At 45.0% G+C, this 18,389-nt stretch overlaps 1 protein-coding gene across 1 annotated transcript; it reads left to right on the top strand.

Annotated features, from left to right (window-relative positions):
• The first annotated feature begins 1,319 nt into the window (after positions 1–1,319).
• LOC137817383 (uncharacterized) lies at positions 1,320–3,549 on the top strand. The gene is made up of 6 exons (XM_068620667.2): positions 1,320–1,593; positions 1,694–1,824; positions 2,048–2,265; positions 2,357–2,563; positions 2,911–2,991; positions 3,097–3,549. The coding sequence occupies exons 1-6, from the start codon at positions 1,332–1,334 to the stop codon at positions 3,341–3,343; spliced, it is 1,146 nt and encodes a 381-aa protein (XP_068476768.1). The 5' UTR covers positions 1,320–1,331; the 3' UTR covers positions 3,344–3,549.
• Positions 3,550–18,389: the final 14,840 nt, after the last annotated feature.

Here is an 18,389-nt window from a genome sequence, read left to right on the forward strand (position 1 = left end):
GCAGGATCACTTACCATTGGATTTTTGAAATTTTTATATTTAGAATATAACTAATTAAAATATATATAAAAAAAAACATATAAAGAGAAAACGGTGAAGAAAAACGCCTCATTTAATTCCCCATAAAAAGGTTGAGGAATTTTTTCAAACCGTACTGAAAGCGTAGTTCCGCAAGTGTGGATTACACCAGCTTTTATAAATACTACCATTTAACAGTTGTGAATAATAAAGATAATAAATTAAAAAAGTTAAATTATTGAATAAAAAATTATTATAAAGAATTGTTAGAGTGTGGTAAAAGATTAAAGGAGTTGTCGTATATCACTCCTCCTACTAGTTGGAATTAGATATGTGATAAATTTTATTCTAAAAGTATAGTTTTACTTTTAGTTTACTTACTTTTTGTATTTAACCCAACACATACATATATAAATTATTTTATAATTGTTTTAAAAAATTAAAGATAAATTATGAAGATAGAAATAAAAACAACACTTTATTTTCTAGATAAAAAAAAGACTAGAAAAGTATGTGGTCATTGATGGGCGACGTCACTACGTGAATTTAAAGATTGACATTGAAATTTTTTTACATCAACTTTGTATCTATCATTTTAGTTTTTATAATTTCTTTTATGAAATAATTTTTTTAATAAATTATATAAAGTAGGTTGAAACGTAGTTTTTTTTTTTATAAAAAAAATATAATTAAATTAAGAGAAATACAAAAGGTATCAATCTTTACATAACCCAAACCATATTTTAGACCTCCAAAAAGAGCACCCCAAAACAGAAAAAATAAAAGCTGCTGCATAAATAAACAACACTAAACAGCATTTTCACACCCACTAGAACACCAACGAGGTTGAAACGTAGTTGATGAGTTGAAAACATCATTTTCGTGAATTTATATGAAGGGTTTCAGAACATTGGTTGTTTGGTTTCCAACAATGAAATTCATATTAAAGCAACGTGACAGCAGAAGTCAATGAAGGAAAACAACAAGAATGGGCCCAACCCAAGAATCTGGAACTTACATAGATCATTACGAAATGCAAGAAGAGGAAGAGGAAGCAAAGCATGGGCAAAGATAAAGAAAAAGTAAAAGGGGAATCCCAAATTAATATACTGAATAATTCCTTTAGGAATCGTTGGTTTATGCAAGTTGGGGTAATTCCTACCTCCACTATTTCCCTATATATACCATTCCACTCTAGCTTTGACCTCAACTCAAACTCTTTCTTAACAAATATACACACATCACTCACTATAAAGAGTTATGGATTGCAGAATAGAAAGTGCAGAAACTCACAGGTTTTGTTTCTGACATCCATGCACAACCACACACATCACATATGCAAGGGTGTGCATAACTCTTATAACTCATACTTAACACTCACATGGATATGTGTAAGTGACATACACATATTTTGTTACTATAGGAATAAGTGTGCAGCATGCTTCAGACAGTTCAACAAACTGGAGCACCTTGTGGAGCACATGAGGATCTCATACCATTCGGTTCATGAGCCAACCTGTGGCATTTGCAGGAAACACTGCAGGTCATTTGAGTCTCTAAGGGAACATCTTATTGGTAATAATCTTTCTTAATAACTGTGTTTACATATTCATGGTGAAAATAATTATCACTTCATCATTGTGAATTTTTTATGAGACTCAATCTGCTTTTCCAGGTCCATTGCCAAAGCAGGAATGCAGAGATATATTTTCCTATAGAGGGTGCAAGTTTTGCTTGAAAGTCTTTGACAGCCCTAATACTCGCAGGATTCACCAAGAAAAATGCCAACACTCTGCAACAAACGCTGTACAATTTTTGCCTTTGAATAACTATATATTTTGCAAATGAGATATCCTCGAAAAACATTATTCTATCTAACTAATGTTTTTCCTGTTAAATGATAAAAATATGTACTGGAGTTAATACATAAAACATGAAATGTATATTCTTTTATTATTAATACTAAAAATTGAAAATATTGTAGAATTATTCATTGCGAATTTCTAACTTTTGGTGAACATTATTACAGGGAATAATTGGTCGCTTTTCAAACTTGGGACTTCGTGATAATTTTGCCATTAGTGGTGGAGCAAGAGGACCACAAGTAGTCGCATTAGCATGTAAAATGGTTGGAGGTGGTAGTGATGGCTCACTGGATCTCTGTGGAAGAGTGTGCTTAACCGATGAGCATGAGAACATAATATTCCATTCTTATGTGAAGCCACCAATTCCTGTTACAAACTACAGGTGGGACAATTAAACTTCCTTAGGTTTTGGAGAGTTTAACCACATATATATATAGCTGGTGTGGTGAATGGAGCTACTGATTCATTAACAGGTATGAGACAACAGGCATTAGACCAGAATACCTTAGGGATGCAATGCCAATGAGACAAGTTCAAAGGAGGATTCAAGACTTTCTTTGCAACGGTGAACCTATGTGGACAATTCGTGCAAGAGGAGGAAGAGCCAGGATTCTTGTGGGTCATGGTTTGGATCATGACCTTGAATCTTTGCAAATAGAATATCGAACAGAAAAAATAAGGTAAATCATTCAATTTAACATTTAGGCAGAACATGCAGCATATACGTTGTCTATCATACATATCTCAGTCAAATATTCTCTTCAGAAATACTTGTAACTTTATTTAAGGAAAGTTAAATAACACTTTTCATTAGACCCAGTGTGTAAAAACTTCACTGTTGACAAAGATGACATCTTGTATAATTTATTTTACTGTCACTAAGAGTGTATAACTTAATTTACTTATTTTAAGTTCTTTACTCCTCTCTGAAACAAATTATTGGTATAGAACAAGCACATATAGGTTTACTACTTTAATACTCTCTCATATTCAAATATTGACCTAAAAGTCCTTATTGAATAATCAGGGACACTGCAAAATACCCTCCTCTGATGAAAACGAGCAAGCTCAGCAACTCCCTTAAGTACTTAACGCAAACATATCTTGGGCAAGTTTCTTTCACAATTTTCTTCACTGTAAAACACAAGATGCAATTTGATGGATGCCCATCAGCCATAAATGTTTTAAGATTTTGGGGCACATATATATGCAGGTATGACATTCAAGCTGGAATTCAGGATCCTTATGATGACTGTGTTGCAACTATGAGACTCTACATGAGAATGAGATCCCAAGTTCACAGAACACAGGATTACCCTTTGGTTTCTGATCCACAGAACAGAAACAATTTTGCTTCGTGGAGGCAAAGTGAGCTCGAAAGAATGACTCCTGAACAAATGCTGGAAGTATCAAGGTCTGACTACTATTGCTGGTGCATGGATTCCTTGTATAATCCCTGAATGAGGATAGCCAAGTACACAAATCAGAAGCTCACGATATATGAACCTCAAGGAATTCATGAATACACTACCGATTTAACCATTATCTATCAATATCTACTAAAACCAAAAATAATGTGCACCAAAGAGTTGTACCTTTTCTACTATAGTTAATAATACGCCATTTATGCAGAAGCTAGCCTTACACTGCTGTCATAGCTAGCACCAAGGGGCATTCATGTTATACATGAATATATTTTATGAATACAAAGAATAATAGAGCTTTCATTAGATCTATTTAATTTTATGTGCTTGTGTCTAATTACTTCTCTAACATGTCTACGTAATAATGTAATAAACAGCTACCTGCTATATACTGTGATGAACAGCTACCTCCAATTCCCAAAATATAGTGAAATGTTTTTTTTAAAATAAAAATTCCTATTTAATTGTGTTTTTCAACGTTTAAGAGACAATTAACTACTTCATTTCTTTTTTTAAACATTGAAATAGAAAAGTATGAAATTTAATAAAAAAAAATTAAGCTAAAAAAATTATTGTGTTTCTTTAAAAAGAAGTTAAAGGAAATGGATGAAGTATTAGTAACTTCAAGAATGAATATCCGTTATGCGGTGTACTACTATTTTTCTTTCTCAATTTAACAAATTTTATTCGTTTGGGCTAATATTAGTTTGTATTTATGATGATTTGGAAATAGTCTCTATTACTTATAGATGTATTGAACAAATAACTTATGTTATAAACTAAAGCCAAACGAGAATATGTATATAAGGGGTTTATTACTATAGCTAGTTCTTTTAAATGATGTGCAACACTTCAGAAAAATATGTGTTCCGTCCGGTTGACCTGGGACGTCTTCGTGCGCGACCTCGACCGTCAGCTAGGGACTCCTTTCCACTGGTTACCTGTGGATTCCTGCAAAGAAGGACAAAGGGGCGCCCTAGCGGCCGTTTGCACTCCGACGCTCAAGTCAGCCAGCAAGAAACACCAAAAACTATGCACCTCCGTATCAGAGCACCGCGTATGGCACTCTGAAAGTGGTAAAAGGGAAACCGCGTCTAGTGTATATTTTCTCCTTCTGGCAAAGATCTTTCCCCAGTCCCTTGTACGTAACCTCAAGGCTCGAGCAAGCAACTAGAGAGTTTATGGAAAATTTGCCAAAAGTTCGAACCCCGTTTCCAACATTCAAAGCGCTATTTAAGCTACTCCCGCATTCAAAGCGCCTTAAAGCGCATTTAATTATAAAACATAGCGCATTTAAGACGTTTAAAACGCTTGGGAGCATTTATAGTACCTTAAACGCTCGAAACGGAAACTGTATTAAATAACTTTAATGGCGTTTCTATTCTGACCTGGCTGCTGTACACGTGGACGGCCTCACAACGCCGTGACCCCATCTGGGGGCACTTCTTCGTGTGAGTCCTCCTACCTGGGAGTGCATCTGCGCTAGAGGTGACTTTTTGGGTGCCAACTCATGCGCCCAAACATCTAGTCACTCACTTTGAGAGCGTATCTGCCTTCCTCTCGTACCCTGCAGCTGGCTACCCTGGGCGTGACCCTCCTCTTGAGTCGTATCTATCCCAAGGGCGTCTCTGGGGCGGCAGGGGCACTTCACGAGTCAGGCTGCCCTACACTGGCGCTATCACTATGGCCTTGAAGCCACCTTTCTCTTCTCTTTATCACTGCCCTACACTGTGATTGCCTTGCCTTAGTGATATTTGATCTTGGCGACGCCCTGGTTGGGTGACGCCTTAACTAGGCGATGCCTTCACCTAGGCGACGCCTTACCTTGGCGACGCTTCCTTTTGGCGACGCTGGCACTTGGCGTCTCTTCACCTAGGCGACGCCTTACGTTGACCTTGACCCCCGACGTTGACTTTGACCTTGACTTTGTCAACGCCCGGATACGGGACGGTACAATATGTAAAGAAAAACCATACAAGATAGAAGCATGAGAGTAAATCAAAACCAAAATTGTTCTCGCCGGTTGACTTGTTTGTCGGTTGACTCGAACGACAGTCTTTGGCCCGCCTGTCTCCGCCTGAGAATCAAACTTCCTTGGGTTGAAAAAACTCTCACCTGCAAAGACAAAGGACGCCTTGGCGATCGTTTGCACTCCGACTCTCAAGTCAGTACTGGGGCAAAGAAAAAGTAAGTGAATAAAGTAGTTTTAGTCTTAGAAACTGTACCGCCCAGGTAGTCGGAATTGATGACGTGGCAGCAAGCTATTATATAGGCGTGTTGAACGGGGCACCTGGCTGGCAGAAGGGAAGGAAGTCGGGGGCCTCGTGTAGTCGCCAGTCATTAAGTTGGCGTGCTACGATCTCTAGCATACCTAAACCGGCGGTCACCAGGTTTGTGATGAAGTCGCCGGATGCGAACCCAGACGACCAAGTGGTCAGAGATCGCCGAAAGGAGGACATCGCCGAGGGATCAGGGAAGCTTGTTCCAGGCTTTCGAAGCAGAGGATGAAGTCGTCAGATGGTCAATCCCTAGCTAGCCAGAGGTCGAGGTCGGGGAACAACTTACCCGGGCATGTACGATGAAGCAAGTCAAGTAGATCATGATGGCGGCCGGCGAGACCACAGGGAAGGTGTGTATGATGACACCCGTACTCGCCACGCAGAAGAGATCACGCTCCAAGGCAGTTATGCGCTGAGTTGTTTCCTGCATAAATGACTTAGCCGAAAGTCTGAAGAGTAAGAGGTGACGCCCAAGTCAAGGATGCTATAGATGGTGACACATGTACAGCTGGATGCGAGCCACGTGTCCAGATGTGTAACTGTCAGGAGAGAGAAAGTGGACAGGTATATAAGAGATTCTAACGAACTTCTAAGGTACGCGCGTTTTAGAATACTTCTTTTACGCTTGCGAGAACTTGAGTACGCTGAGAGAGAATTTTGCACGGTTCCTGAAGTTCTTAGTTTTCTCTTAGTATTTTGGTGGTTCAGTCGCTGACTTGGGCGTCGGAGCGTGATCGGCCGCAACGGCGCCGTTCTGTCTTTTGCAGGTTCTTGAGGTGAATCAAGGCGAAGGACGGAAGCTAATGCGGTGCAAAGTCGATCCATAATTGACGAGGCAAGGCTCTCGCGTCCTGGTCAACAGGCAGGATCAGAAACGGTTTACCTTGCTAGGGTTTTTAGCACCCTTTATATAGGTTAAAACTAGGGTTTACTTCTGTTTTGTTACCCATGTCTAGAGTTCCTTGAAGAATGTCCCTACGCCACTATTACACAATCTTAGCGTAATCTGGCATATAGAACTTCCCTTTACTGGAGTGCAACGACTAACAGAATGGTCACCAAGGTACCAACTCATGCACCAATGCTGCAGGGCTATCTGTTCTATGGGTGCCCTAAGTATTCACGTGCCATGCATGCAGTCTTCCCTTGGAAACCCTAACCCTAACGGGCCTTAGCGCCTCCAAGGGTTGTTTACTTGTACCGTGCCCGAATGCGCTATGCACCCCGCGTGCGTGGATCCCTCGTGACTTAGGCTCTTTCTTAGTATCTAGAAGTTACCTTCATGTTAACTCATATTGCTTGTGGGACCCAACTTACGTGGCCCATCTTTACTATTTGACATCGATGTCCGATGTGTGAGGTCTTCCCTGGAGTCGATGACCGAGGACTGGTCGGTACACAAGCCCCCCAGTCTCGAGTTGTAACTTGTTTCAGTGAAGAGACTAAGTGATCGCCCTCGGTGACCTACGTGACACTAGGTGATAGGACGTGAACAGTGCACCGAAGTGACATCTTACCATACTTTTTTATCAGCGTACATGTGGCAGGATCAACGGTTAGGGCTCGTTGCTGCTTGCGTTTCTTCGTGTATGTTTATACCCTTAAACCCTTACGCTCCCTGTTGAACAAGATGCTTTGATGTCTCTAAATCCAAGAGGAAAGCTTGAAGACCTTATTGTTGGGTGTGTGTGTTGTCTAGTTGTTTGAAACTTGTTAATTCACTCCTTAAGATGATCCAAGTTCATTTGAATCTTTAACCTTTTGAAAATATGTGTTTTCTAAAAAGCTGTCAAAATTTCAACAGGTTGTTTTACCTTAGCAGTTTTTGAAAAACTTGGTTGGCTTTGTTGTCAAACCAAAACAATTGATTCTTTCGACAAAATAACCGATTGTTTTCCTGAAAACCTTAACAGAATTCTGTTAAGCGGTTTTAATATGTTTTAAATGATCCTAACTAACTTGGCTCCTTTATTAAATGCTTTTGACTACTTAGTTGGTCTATATAAAGGTGGTTTTACGCTCCTAATCTTGGAGTAACAGAAAGAGTTTATCAAAACAGTTTTTCCAAGATTTGAAAGAGCTTTGGATCATTCTTAAGTGTGTGGAATAGGATTGGGTTGTAATTCTGATCTTTAAACTTTGTAATACCCAGGTGTATTCTATTCCCTTCTTCCTTGATTACTGTATTTCTGTAATTGTGTTGCCAAGGAGTGTTGTGTGTTCTTGAAGTGTTCAAGATCAACATTCTTGGTGTGGTTTGCAAAAGGTAGTGTGTTTCTTGAGGGGTTCAAGGTCACTACTTTGGTGTGTGGTGTTTGTAATATGGTTTTGATTGCATAGTGGAATACCCAGTGGTTTCTGGGGACTGGATGTAGCTCTTGGTCTAAGAGTGAACCAGTATAAATTGCTTGTGTGCTTATCTCTTTCCCTGATCTCACATATATCTGTTTTAAGTTGTTTTTATTAACTGCTGATAAAAACAACCGATTGTTTCGACAAAACAACCGATTGTTTTTCTGATATCATCTGTACCGTCCCGTACCCGGGCGTTGACAAAGTCAAAGTCAAAGTCAGCGTCGAGGTCCAAGTCAACACAAGGCGTCGCCTAGGTGAGGCGACGCCAAGTGCGAGCATCGCCAAGACGGGGCGTCGCCAAGATAAGACGTCGCCTAGAGCAGGCGTCCCCCAGTTAGGGCGTCGCCAAGGTAAAATGTCACAAAGGCAAGGCAATCACAGTGTTGCTCCCCGATACCCATGGGTAGGAAAGACCATGGAGGGGGTGACGCCGTGGGAAAGCCTAAGAGCCCGGACAACCAGGGGTAGCGTTAAAGAGAAGAGAAAGGTGGCCTCAAGGCCATAGTAATAGCGCCAGTAGAGAGCAATCTGACTCGTGAAGTGCCCATGTCGCCCCAGAGAAGCCCTTGGGATAGTTACGACTCATGAGAAGGGTCACGCCCAGGGGTAGCCAGGTGCAGGGTGCGAGAGGAAGATAGATACGCTCTCAAAGTGAGTGGCTAGGTGTTTGGGGGCATGAGTTGGCACCCAAAAAGTCACCCCTTGCGCAGATGCACTCCCAGGTATGAGGACTCACACGAGGAAATACCCCCAGGTGGGGTCACGGTGCTGTGAGGCCCTCCACGTGTAATAGCAGCCAAGTCAGAATAGAAACGTCAATTTCTCAGGTACAAGGTAATTAAAACTATTTAATAAAGTTTACGTTTCGAGCGTTTAAGGTACTATAAATGCTCCCAAGCGGTTTGAACGTCTTAAAGGTGCTGAACGTTTTATAATTAAATGCGCTTTAAGACGCTTTAAATGTTAGAGTAGTTTAAATAGCGCCTTGAATGTTGGAAACAGGGTTGGAACTTTTGGCAGACTTTTCTGAGAACACACTCTAGTTGCTTGCTCGAGTCTTGAGGCTACGGACAAGGGACTAGGGAGAGAGGTTGTTTGCCAGGAGGAGAAAATAGACACTAGACACAGTTTCTTTTATACACCTTCAGAGTGCCAGCCACGGTGCTCCGATACGGAGGTGTAGAGTTTTGGTGTTTCTTGCTAGCTGACTTGAGCGTCGGAGTGCAAACGGCCGCTAGGGCGCCCTTTTTGTCCTTCTTTGCCGGAATCCACAGGTAACCAGTGGGAAGGAGTCCCTAGCTGACGGGTGAGGTTGCGCACGAAGACGTCCCAGGTCAACCGGCCGGAACATTTGGCGCCCACCGTGGGGCAGATTTAAAACATCAGTCCCATCACGAGCAACAAAGATCTATCAGAGCCACCATAACGTTGGCAGAAGTTGGAGGAAACAGTGAAGAATGAGGGCCACCACTAGACAAGGTACCGCACGCGCGGCGAGTGAGGAAATGTCCATGCAGCAGGTCATGGAAATGATGCGGGGGCTGCAATATGAGATGGCGGAGTCGAGGATGGAACAAGAACGCATCCAGGCGGATCTCGCAGACTCTTGCGCGAGAAACGAAGAGCTCCATCGTGTGAATGAAGAGTTGCGCCGGGGTTTGAACAATAACCAAGGGCAACGTGAACAAGATGAGACCGAGCGTCTCACCCCACCAAGGGAGTTTTCCACACCCTTCTCGCAGGAGATTCTGGATGCAGTAATCCCCAACACGTTCGCGAGGCCGAAGGTGATTTTCACCGGGATGGAGGACCCCGAGGCGCATCTCACTGCGTTCCACACGCAGATGGTGTTGGTAGGCGGCTCCGATGCCGCGAGATGCAAGCTCTTTATGAGCACGTTGACGGGGATGGCAATGGATTGGTTCATCAGCCTTCCAAACGGCCATATCACCTCCTTTCGGCAGTTGTCGCAGCTGTTTAGGGAGCAATACTTGGCGAACAAGGCCCCACCGCCAGTTTCCTACGACCTGTTTGACGTAAAACAGTATCAAGGGGAGACCTTAAAAGAATACATCAACCGCTTCGGGGCCCAAGTAGTAAAGGTTGGTACTTCAGAGGAGCCCATGATCGTGTACGCATTCAGAAAAGGCGTATGCCCCGGCCCTTTTTGCGAATCCATTATTCGCAACCGCCACGAACATATCCCCTCTGAAGGAGAGGTGTGTGAGAAGCGCACCAGCGTCGTACCCTCACGCCCGAGAACGCAGACGCGGGCTCAACCCGTCAAGGTCAACGAGACCACGACGGGGAGAAAGAAGCCAGAGGGGAGACGCCCCTATGAGACTAGAAAACCCCAGCCCCGGGGTCCAGCAGGAGGGGATCGCCCGGCCAGAGAGAGGGCAACGCCGGCGAGGTACAACTTTGTGGTGGAGTTGAAGGACCTGATCGCCGTGCCCAATATAGCCGAGAGGTTGAGGCGACCGGCGAAGACTGACAAGTTGTTAGCGCCTCGGAAGGACTCTTGGTGCGAGTTCCACGAGGCTTTCGGTCATCACATCGATAACTGCCCGTCGCTGGGTTACCAGCTAGATGAGTTGGTGAGAAGCGGGTTCCTGAAGGATTATGTCGCAGAGCCCGCCACGACCGCGGCCCTGTCAGCGCCAGCGGAGGAGCAAGCGCACGAGATGCCGGTCCTCGGCGAAGTCCATACCATTGCTGGTGGCTTTTCCGGTGGAGGACCCACCGCCCCCCAGCGAAAGAAGTACGCGAGGGGGGTCAACTCAATTGAAGAAAGAATCTCAGGCGATCCGTGGGAGTCGGACCTCGTGTTCACGAGGGCGGATCTGCGGGATGTCGTGCCGCACGACAACGACCCCGTGGTCATTTCAGTCGTCACGGCGGGCAGAAAGGTGCACAGGGTTCTTGTCGACCAAGGAAGCTCTGCAGATGTCATGTTCTGGTCGACATTCAACAAGTTGCGGTTGTCTCCCGACCTGTTGAGACCCTACACAGGGTGCTTGTATGGGTTTGCAGATAACCAGGTGGAAGTCCGAGGCTACTTGGAGTTGAGGACAACGTTCACGGATGGGGAGGCCTCGCGTACCGAAAGCATCCGGTACTTGGTCGTAAACGCCAATTCCGCCTACAACATCCTGTTGGGAAGACCGACGTTGAATAGGCTGAACGCAGTAGCCTCCACGCGCCATATGAAGATGAAGCTGCCGGATCTCAGCGGCAAAGTGATTGTCATTAAATCGGATCAGGAGGAAGCACGAAAATGTTATGAGAATAGCCTGAAAACGAAGAGAGGCGTGTTTATGGTGTTCGAGCGTCCGCCAATAGCAGATGCAATGATGGAGATAGAACCCCTGATTAAAGCGACGCCCACGGAGTCAACGCCTAGTCAGGCCACACTCGTTGGGGGACGCCCGAGGCAGATACGCACATGGAGGAGGGGCCTGACGACACATCGCCCGTAGAAGAGTCGACGCCCGGAAAGCACTACAAGGCGACGCCCATTAAGGAAAATAGCAGGGATCAGCCGGCGGCTAACGTGGTGGAGAGGGAGATTGGCGACAAAACGTTTAAGTTGGGGCGTTTGTTGAGCCAAGAAGAGCAAGATGAGGTGGCAGGGGTGATTTCACGCCATTTAGATGCTTTCGCATGGTCTGCCTCGGATATGCCCGGCATTGACCCTGACTTCCTATGCCATCACCTTAGCATGGACGCCACGGTCTGCCCCATGCGACAAAGAAGGAGAAAGTTTAATGAAGAGAGGCAACTTGTGGTAAGGGAAGAGACGCAGAAGCTGCTGAGTGCTGGTCACATCAGGGAGATTCAATACCCTGAATGGCTGACCAACGTCGTCCTGGTGAAGAAGGCGAATGGGAAGTGGAGGATGTGCGTGGACTTCACCGACTTGAATAAAGCGTGCCAAAGGACTCGTACCCACTACCCAGCATCGACGCGCTTGTGGATAGTGCCTCCAGTTGCAAGATACTTAGCTTTTTGGATGCATTCTCGGGATACAACCAGATCAAATGCACCCGAAAGATGAAAGTAAAACTGCGTTCATGATGGAGACTAGCAGTTACTGTTACAAGGTGATGCCTTTTGGGCTAAGAAACGCAGGCGCCACCTACCAAAGGCTGATGGACAAGGTCCTAGCGCCCATGTTAGGGAGGAATGTATATGCCTACGTGGATGATATGGTAGTGGCGTCGAAGGATAGGACGCAACACGTGGCGGACCTAGAGGAGTTGTTTGTCACTATATCCAAGTACCGCCTCAAGCTAAACCCCGAGAAGTGTGTCTTCGGGGTGGAGGCCGGTAAGTTCCTAGGTTTCATGCTCACGGAGAGGGGAATAGAGGCGAACCCCGTTAAATGCGCAGCAATCATCGCCATGCGAAGCCCGACTTCAGTGAAGGAAGTGCAGCAGCTGACGGGGTGTATGACGGCACTATCAAGGTTTGTTTCTGCTGGAGGAGAGAAGGGGCACCCGTATTTCCAGTGCCTTAAAAGAAATAGTCGCTTTGCATGGACTGACGAATGCGAAGCGGCCTTCATGAAGTTGAAAAAGTATTTGGCGACGCCACCGGTCCTTTGCAAACCAGTAGCGGGCGTGCCCCTCCGGCTGTACTTCGCGGTAACAGAGCGAGCAATCAGTTCTGTGCTGGTCCAGGAGCAGGACCAAGTCCAAAGGCCCATATATTTCGTCAACAAGGCTTTACAAGGCCCGGAGACGAGATACCAGGCGCTGGAGAAGGCAGCGTTGGCAGTGGTATTTTCGGCCAAGAGGCTCCGCCATTACTTCCACAGCTTTACAGTGGTGGTGATGACGAACCTCCCTATACAAAAAGTGTTGCAGAAACCTGACGTAGCGAGAAGGATGGTGCGCTGGGCGGTGGAGTTGTCAGAGTTTGATATCCAGTATGAGCCCAGAGGATCCATCAAAGGGCAGGTATATGCAGATTTTGTGGCAGAACTCTCGCCCGGGGGCGAACAAGAGGTGGAGTCGGGCTCGCAGTGGTTGCTCTCGGTCGACGGCTCTTCCAACCAGCAAGGAAGTGGTGCGGGGATAGTCTTGGAGGGACTCAATGGCGTGCTGATTGAGCAAGCTCTGCGCTTCGCCTTTAAGGCAAGTAATAATCAGGCTGAGTACGAAGCTCTGATTGCAGGGATGCTCCTGGCTAAGGAGATGGGCGCGCAGAACCTCTTGGTGAAAAGCGATTCCCAGCTGATTACGGGACAAGTATCAGGTGAGTTCCAAGCAAAAGACCCGCAGATGGCGGCGTATTTGAAATACGTCCAATTGCTGAAGGGAGCGTTTAGCGCTCTTGAGCTAGTACATGTCCCATGAGAACAAAATGCCAGAGCTGACCTGCTGGCCAAGCTGGCCAGCTCAGGCAAGGGGGGCAGGCAGAGGACAGTAATCCAAGAGACGCTCAAAGCCCCGAGGAAATTCGTGGAGGACAACAGGGTGAATGTCCTCCATGTTAGTACAGCGAGAGGGAGGCCAAGGAGTCATCGTTCTTTGACTCAAGATACGGTGAAGACGCCCCATATTAGCACATACGTGGACACGCCCAAACGAGGAAGGCATGCGCAGATATATGCTTTAGCCGAAGGAGATACCTGGATGACGCCATACAGACGATATTTGGCGGATGGGGTTCTCCCAGCGGAACCTGAAGAGGGCAAGAAGGTAAAGAGGAATGCCGCAAGATACACCCTGGTGGATGGAGTATTGTTCAGGCACAGGTTCACCCACCCTATCCTAACGTGCGTAAGCGGCAACGAGTGCACCAGAATAATGGCGGAGCTCCACGAAGGCATTTGTGGGAGTCACGTAGGGGGAAGGTCCTTAGCCTCTAAGCTGGTACGCGCAGGTTTCTACTGGCCAACAGTAAAAGAGGATTGCGTGCGGCACGCCCAGCGTTGCAAGCAATGTCAAAAACACGCTGACTGGCACAAGGCGCCCCCAGAAGAGCTGCGATCCATATACAGCCCGTGGCCTTTCCATACGTGGGGGATCGACATCCTAGGTCCATTCCCATTGGCGATAAGGCAGATGAAGTATTTGATTGTTGCCATTGAATACTTCACCAAGTGGATAGAGGCGGAGCCCGTGGCCCAAATTACTGCGCACAAGGTGCAACACTTTGTTTGGAAGAACATTGTGTGCCGCTTTGGCGTACCTAGGCGGCTAGTATCCGACAATGGAACCCAGTTCGCCAGCCAGCAGTTGAGAAACCTGTGCGCATAGGTAGGCATCAAGCAAGTGTTCGCATCAGTCGAACACCCCCAGACTAACGGGCAGGTAGAGTCAGCGAATAGAGTTTTGCTGAGAAGGCTAAAGAGAAGGCTAGAAAAGGCTAAAGGAGTGTGGGCGGAGGAAGTGCCAAGGATCGTATGGGCATACCACACCACGCCCCAATCTTCCACCATGGAGACGCCTTTCAGCTTAGTATATGGGTCGGATGCGATGATCCCGGTTGAGATTCACGAAAGCTCGCCACGCTTCCAATATTTCGTGGCTGAGGAATCCAACAAAGAAAGGCGGGTGAATCTGGACCTACTGGACGAAGCCAGGGAGGAAGCCAGAATAAAGGCCGAAGCAGTAAAGAGAAGAGTAGAGCGACAATATAGCTCTAAGGTGAAGCCACGGCAGTTTCAGATTGGCGACCTAGTTATGAGGAAGGCTCACCCATACGAGCTGGAAAATAAATTGTCTCCCAAGTGGACCGGACCCTTCAGAATCACCGAAGCTAAGGGGATCGGTTCATACAACTTAGAGACTTTGGAGGGGGGTCCCATTCCGCGCAGCTGGAATGCGGCCAATTTGAAGTTTTATTTTAGTTGAACTATGTAAGTAAACAGCCATGTAACAATTTTATTGTAGGGGACACTCTTTTTCCCTCTCGGGGGTTTTTTAACGAGGTCACCCAAATAAAAGAAAGAGAAGTTCAAGAAAAGCTTTGCCTCAGTTTTTATCTTCTTTCCACTCGAAGTGCTAGGCCAAGGGGTAAAAAGATAAAAGACAAAGATTCGAAATAAGCGACAGGCATCGCCAAGCATACGCGTCGCCAAGAGCAGGTGTCGCCAGGAAAGGGGCGTCGCCAAGAAACATAACGAAGGAAACGTGCACAATATGTTAAAGGAAGCGAATGTAGGCGAAGGTGTGCAAAAATGAAGCGGCGTTACAGAAAGCAAAAACATGACACCAGAGAGTTAATATTACAAATAGAGTTTGAGATAAAGGTCAAGGAGATAAATGAGGCGAACAGGTACATGCCCTATGCTCAAACAAATAGTACAAACAAACCATTTTTCAGTGGCCTCCGGAGTCGGGATGGGAGGAGGACGAAGCTCCGCTCTCAGCCCTCAGTGCCTGGGTAAGCTGTGACCTCCGTTGCTGGTTTATTTTCGAACCTGTACCAAGGGAAACAGACATGGTGAAGACACCACAAGGCGGAACATGCAAAGATTTAGAAAGGATCAAGAGCGGAAATTTCTAAGGCAGTCACTCGTACATATATTGATGAGAGTCAAGTAAAGGAGGTTTTTATTAATGAAGGAAGAGGCAAGTCACCATCACACTTGAAGTTCTTCCTTCTAGTCTTCTCAAAATTAAAAGAAGACATAAAATAAAGAGAGGCCCAAGCCCAAAGCCCAAGCCCAAGCCCAAGTCCATCCTTTGAAGGGCAAGGCCAAGTTTTAAATAATAAAGAATTTTGTTTGAAGGTGCTTAGAGGGAAACATTAGAAACCTCTATTGTTAAAGCATCTTTTAGTCTTTAGTTAGGAGTCTTAGGGGGGGGTGTTAGTAGAAAAGGAGGTGCCAAAGTGAAGGAAGAGGTCACACCTTCCTCATGCATTGTTTTAGGCGCTAATTCTAGAAGCTTTTTAGGATGGAGTTTTTGAATTTGTGTAGCTTGCATTTCAGCACCTTAGGCTATAAATAGAGGTGCTCCCTTTGTAAAATTCAGATTTGAATTTTAGAGAAAAGAAACTATACTCAAATTTTGAGTGATCATTGGAGAGCTTTTGAGCCTTCTTCTCTAGTCTCATCTTGAAGGATCCATGGTGTCCTCAAGTGGCGGCAACACACTCATCTAGGAGCAACCATCCTTCTAGTGGCGTGATCATCCAACCATTCTTCCATCTTCATGAGCACTCTCTTCTCCTTCCTTTCTTCTTTTGTTATTTCCTTGTCTTAGCTTGTTTCCTTGTTGTTTTGGTTCGGCAGTTTCAACTTATTTTTGTGTTGCTTCGGTTCTTTCATTATGCTTTGCTGTTCTTCACCTTTCTTCTTCATTTTCCAGCTTTTTGTTCGGTTCAATTTAATTTCCAGCATTCAAATTCAGTTTGCTTAGCTTTTGTGCCTTTTTGTTCGGTTCAATTTGACAATAATTGGATCTTCTATATGAGTTTGTGTTTTGGCACTAGTTTTGGTGAGTTCTTGTTCATAGAACCTTGATCCATTTCTATGATAAAGTGCCTAGCTCTTAACCAACTCAAGATGATTCCTAAGAATGTCAAGAATCATTCTAATTGTGCTAGTGGAATCACATCATATATACTTCTCCAAAGTTTCTGCGTTGAACTCCAAACTAATCAGAGTGGCGGAGTCAAAACCCCCCGCCTCAGCCAGGATCCAACAAACCACCTGGTCGTTCGGGGTTAGTTTCTTGAAGGGTTTGGACTTCAGGGCTCTCGTCTCCCTCACCCAGTACAGTGGAAAACCGTCCAGGGCGGAGGGCATGAGAGCGGAACAACAGACTTTGAAAAACCTACCCTTCCACCCTGTGAAGGAGTTTTGGAAAGGAGTCAGGAGAACCCGGCCGGGAACGTTGCTGAAGGTCACCCAGAGGTTGTTCCTTTGCCTCTTCACCTCAAAGAAGTGAAGAAAGATATCAACCGAGGGCGCACACCCCAGAAAGCCAAAGAGTATGTCAAAGGCCTTGACGAAGGCCCAGCTATTAGCATACAACTGGGCCGGAGCAGCGTTAATCTCCGTCAGTAGTTCCCTCTCAAACCTGGAGAAGGGCAGGCGCACGCCGATGCTCTTAAATACCACCTGGTAGAAGTAGAAGAAGGGGACCCCGTCGTTGGCCCATTCGTCCCCGCACACCGGCTCCCCCAACGTGCAAGGGAGTACGGCAATGTCGTCATCATGCCTCCTAGCGAAGGCACGATGATCGTAGGAACACGAATCCCCTTTGTGTTCCCTTATGGCCCTGGTAGAAAGCAAGCATGAGCACTCGTCAAGGAGCTCGCGCGAGGCCCATTCATACAGGTCCTTGGGATGAGAATCAGAAAGATGTTATCAATAGAATAAATGGACAAGGGCCAAAGCATTTAAAGTTCTTCTTATTAGTCTTTGCAAAAGATGAGGCCCAAGCCCAAAGCCCAAGCCCAAGAAGGCCCAATCCCAAGAATCCCAAGTCCAAACCATGAGGGGCAAGGCCAAGCATTAAATAAAAGAGCATCATTTGAATGACTCTTGTAGGAGGTGTGGATATTAAATAAATAGGTGTGAATGTATTAGAGAGAGTCACATTGTCCATGTGACTTAGTAGGGGGGTATAAGTGTAGTTTTTTAGGAGGTGTCATAGTAGAAAAAGGTCACACCTCCCATGTGACTTGTTTTTTGTGGGAATTTCAAATGAGTTTTATTTGAAATTTCCCACCTATTTTTCAGCACCTCTAGGCTATAAATAAGGTGCTTTCCTTTGTAATTTTCAGATTGGAATTTTATAGTAGAGAGACTATACTCAAATTTAGAGAGAAATTGTGAGTCTTGGGTCTTCTTCTTCCTTTGCCTTATCTTGTGAGCAATGGTGAGCTACAAGTGGCGGCACTCCATCACTTATCTTGGATCAAGGAACCAAGTGGCGTGAAGTGTTCCTCCAATTCTCAAAATCCAGCAAACTCCTTCTATAAGTGTTCTTCCTTCATGTTCTTTCAATTCCATTCGGTAGATTAGCTTTGTTTGTTGTTTCTTTTCATTTCTACCGTTTAATTTTCTGTTTTCCAGCTTTGTTTCTAGTTTCTGTTCGGTGCAGTAGTTTATTATTTCAATTCTGTCCAGCTTGCAATTCTTGTTCTTTATTTCTTGTGTTTTGATTCCATTTGACAATATATGGACTTCCATATGAGTCTTGGTTGGTGCTAAGTCTTGGTGAGTTCTTGAATTAGAACATTGATCCAATTCTAAAGTAAGGTGCCATTTATGACCAGCTCAAGTTGCTCCTAAGAATGTCAAAGAATCATGTATTCTTGTAGTTACATTCACATCATGTGGTATCTAGAGTCTAGGCTTGTTTCTTGCTTAAATTTGAGTTGTATTGCACTTTACATTTCAAGAGCTCTTAAATTCAAGTTGTTTACCATTCTATTTTAGGATTTATTTTGAGTTTTTCTTGCTGTTTTCTTTTGTAACACCA

Source organism: Phaseolus vulgaris, chromosome 8 (genome assembly GCF_051622355.1).
Source record: "Phaseolus vulgaris cultivar YP4 chromosome 8, ASM5162235v1, whole genome shotgun sequence".
Lineage (NCBI taxonomy): Eukaryota > Viridiplantae > Streptophyta > Magnoliopsida > Fabales > Fabaceae > Phaseolus > Phaseolus vulgaris.